This window comes from Leptosomus discolor, chromosome 2 (genome assembly GCF_034619465.1).
Source record: "Leptosomus discolor isolate bLepDis1 chromosome 2, bLepDis1.hap2, whole genome shotgun sequence".
Taxonomy (NCBI): Eukaryota; Metazoa; Chordata; class Aves; order Leptosomiformes; family Leptosomidae; genus Leptosomus; species Leptosomus discolor.
In genome coordinates this window covers 116848442-116852237 of record NC_141392.1, presented here as the reverse complement: position 1 = coordinate 116852237, position 3796 = coordinate 116848442, and the positions used below count along the sequence as shown (strand labels likewise).

The 3796-nt window shown below is 42.0% G+C and overlaps 1 protein-coding gene across 1 annotated transcript; it reads left to right on the top strand.

The window, feature by feature from the left end:
• Positions 1-2937: 2937 nt before the first annotated feature.
• LOC104340738 (ras-like GTP-binding protein RHO) lies at positions 2938-3531 on the top strand. The gene has a single exon (XM_009962221.2). It carries the CDS (start codon positions 2938-2940, stop codon positions 3529-3531), a length of 594 nt encoding a protein of 197 aa, XP_009960523.2.
• Positions 3532-3796: the final 265 nt, after the last annotated feature.

The following is a 3796-nucleotide window of genomic DNA, read 5'->3' as shown; positions in this document are numbered from 1 at the left end:
TGTAACTTATATTTTCTGATCGAATTTGCATGATATACTAAACTACTCTTCTTTAAGCAAGCTGAAACTTCACTTCCAGTAATCACTAAATGTACACGCTCTAAGCAGAGCTTTAGTTCTGCTGCCCCACATACATCTGTATGATTGATGAAGAAAGCATGAAGTAGGAGAAAGAAGACACCACTTCTCTGCTTTCATTGCTTGTGCTGGTGGTTTTGAGATTAAAACTCAGCCTTTTGGTTTTTGCTTGATTTAATCCAATTGGCATTTTTTGTTGCTGAGAAGACAATTCCAGTCAATTACTGGAGATTGTTTCCAGACTATATCCCTCCCCCCTGCTCTTTTTGCTAAACAGATTTTCTAAAGGGCATGTCTGTAACTCAGATAATTTGTGTTCAAGTATGAATCTGTACCAAAAGTGTGAAACCTCTGTGGGGAAGGTAATCTTTCTCCTTTTTGTCAATAAGTAGGCAAGTAAGTATGTTGCCTGCTGTGGCATAACGTGCTGTGGGAGCCGTATGTGCCAGTAATGGCATACTGAGTCCTGCATGCTGACTTGTACTGTAACGCTAGCAACGAGCATCCTGCAGTCCTCATGCAGGCAAAGCTTCTCAGTGAAGTAAGCAAGGCAAGAGCTAGCTAAATACGAGCAGTTCACAGGCTAGTGTGAAAAAAGCTCTGAGTAGAAGTGGGAGGACAGGCAGAAATGGTAAGTATCTGTCTCTCTAAGCTGCTAAGAGTTTCTGGCATATGTAGGAACGAGGTCGAGGTCGCTTGTTGCTTTTCACAGCAGGTCCATTGCTTTCCAGTGTCCCTGAAGGAACAAATAATTTAACTCTTAGATCCCCTTGTGATCAGTGCTCTCAGCAGAGAAGCCAGACTGACCTACCTAGAAACCAGAATGCCAAGGCACAAAAAGACAAGGTGAAAAAGACCTCTGTATTTTCATACTGTGGTTTAGGCTAAGTACAGTGCATGTGAAAGCACATTGTCCCAAACAAGAAATGCCTTCATGATCCTGAAGAGCTGTATGGGACCCACTGTCGTTACTCTTCCAGGGAACAAGTGGGGCAAGTCAGAAGCTGATGACTTTAATTTTGTAAAGTTCTTATGGCAAGACTATCAGATTCATACTTGAATAGGACTCAGGAAATATGGCCTGGCAGAGTAAAATTAGACCACCACAGAAAACTGAAGTGGCCTCAGGTCTCCAGCTGACTTCAAATTAAACAAAAGCAAGTTGCTCGTCCTTAGACTAAATTTTTTAGACCTAACACCCCTCATGTCAGGTGAAGAACTCTTCTGTAGCTGTATGAAATAAATGTGCTGACCACACAACTATACTAATCAGCAGTTGCGTATCTGCATCACCAGTAATGCCTTTGGAAACAGTTGTCTCTGCAGAGAGACTAAATTAATCTACCTCCAGATCCCTTTGTTCTCAATTTTTAGTGGTTGCAGGCACCTTGCAGTCTTTACAGAGACAGTAGAAATTCCTTGTCCAATGCCAACAGGATAGCAGGGAATTCAGTCTTCATCTCTAGAGTTCAAGACAGTATCCTTAACACTGGACAGTTCTTTCTCTTTAGACTCCCCAGTTGATAGACTTCATTTCACTACTTTGAGGATGATCAGACACCGGAAAAGGCTGCCCAGAGAGGCTATGGAGTCTTCATCCATGGATATATTAAAACCCCAGCTGGACACAGTCCTGAGCAGCCTGCTGTAGTTGATCCTGCTCTGAGCAGGGCAGGGTGGACTAGATGATCCCCTTCTCACCTCATCCATTCTCTGATTCTGCAAGTCATTTCTCTACGATGCCTCAGCAGATCTGCAAAGGGGTGTCTTGAGGGTCTGTGGTAGGTCTACTGCTGTTTTACACTCTCGTACTGTCAGCTTCCCGCATACAAGTAGTTTGGCACGCTCAGTACTGAAATGCTCACTCAGGATGAGTCTTTTGCAATAGGAACAAGGAAATTTCTAAAGTAAACATGCTCTGATTTGTTAATGAATTGTGTAACCTCCACTTTATTGCCAGTAAAGTAAGTTTCTTTAAAAAATGATGATGTCATCGGGTTCTCTTTGTAGATTGGTTGGCTATATTAAGAAACATCAACCTATTCCTTTAAATACTGTGGTCATCATGACAGTCTTTGAAGAGTGGTGGTAAGTTCTCTCTGCAAGGGAACCAGTGACCTAAGGAAGCTGAAGCGGCAACAATATTAGAAGAAGCCAGTCTAATACTGAACATCAAGAAAGAGAAGAAAGAGAAGAAGGTTGATGCTGGAAATTGCTGCCCTGTAAGTCTAACAAACTTCTATCTCATATAAATTAACCATGAATATATGAAGACTGACAACACTTTCTTATCTCTCATGTAACAACAGATCTATGAGCAAAAGCAGTGTGGTCTTACACAGGATAACCACCACCATTGGGAGAACTGCATTAGCAGACCATGGCAGGAAAATGTAGTCAATAAACCCGATTTGGATAGTAGTTCAGTACAGTGTTTTATACTCCATCTCACTCACAAAATTAAGTCATTCAATCTAGAAAATGAAATCTGTTATGGACTGAACACCGACCATAAACAATGTCTGAGATGATAAAACAGAAATATAGGGCACTGCAGGAGTCTTGGTTACATCCAGACTTGGTTTATACCTTAATTTGTTGATCTATAATAATAGTCAAGAGCAAGGTACCCACAATTTCAGAAGATTCTGATACCAGAGAAATTAAAAGGGGAAAAAATAGGGAACAAAGGTAAGACAGGAGTATGCAGAGAAACAAGGAGATAAAGGGAAGAATTCCAAACTAATGGGATTTCTCTCCTCTCCTCCTTCTGCCCTGCACAAAAGCTAGGGGAAAAAAAAAAAAAAAAAGCCCAGCATGGGAATAATCCATTTTGTACTTTGTCTTGGTTTTCAAGGAATGGCTGCTCTTAGAAGAAGGCTAACTGTAGTTGGAGATGACCGTTGTGGTAAGACATGCCTCCTCTTCGCTCTGTGTCACAAACAGCTTCCCATGTCCTACGAGCCAACTCTGTTTGATGTCTACACCACTGACACAGAGGTAGATGGGAAAGAGATGAAACTAATTCTCTTCGATGTGGCAGGGAAGAATGAAGTCAGTTACCGAAATCTCCGCTCAGTGTTCTACAGGGACACCGATGTTATTGTAATGTGCTTCTCCGTGGACAGGCCTGACTCACGGCAAAACGTCCTTGATTTTTGGGTTCCAGAAATCAAAATGTTCTGCCCCACAGTACCTATTATTCTGGTGGCTACCAAGATAGAACTAAGGGGTGATGAAAGTATTAAGGAGAAACTAACTACTCCAGGCAACGAGCCAATTAACACTATAGAAGGAAAAGCTTTGGCTGCCAGCATTGGGGCATACGCTTACCTGGAGTGTTCTGCCAAGACAAAAGAAGGTGTTGATACAGCCCTGGAGATCATTAGCCAATGTGCATTAAATGAGAAAAGGAGGAGAAAGAGGCACTACAGGCACTGCCGAATTTTGTAAGAGGAGTGAACAGTATTTCGTTGTTGGATTTCATGATGTGGGAAGGTAAGTAGATGTCTTTGCTGCTGTTGTGTAGGTGCTATAAGGGCTGCTTTTGTGTTATAGGAGGGAAAAAATCCCTTATATCTGCAAAATGTCACCCCTGAAAAGTTGGATTTGTTTCCTTCTCCACCTCTAAAACAGGCTGAAGAGCACAATTCCAGATTTAAGCTGAGTACTGGTCTCAAGAAATGGAAATGACCCAACTACAGTTCTCCACAGAGGT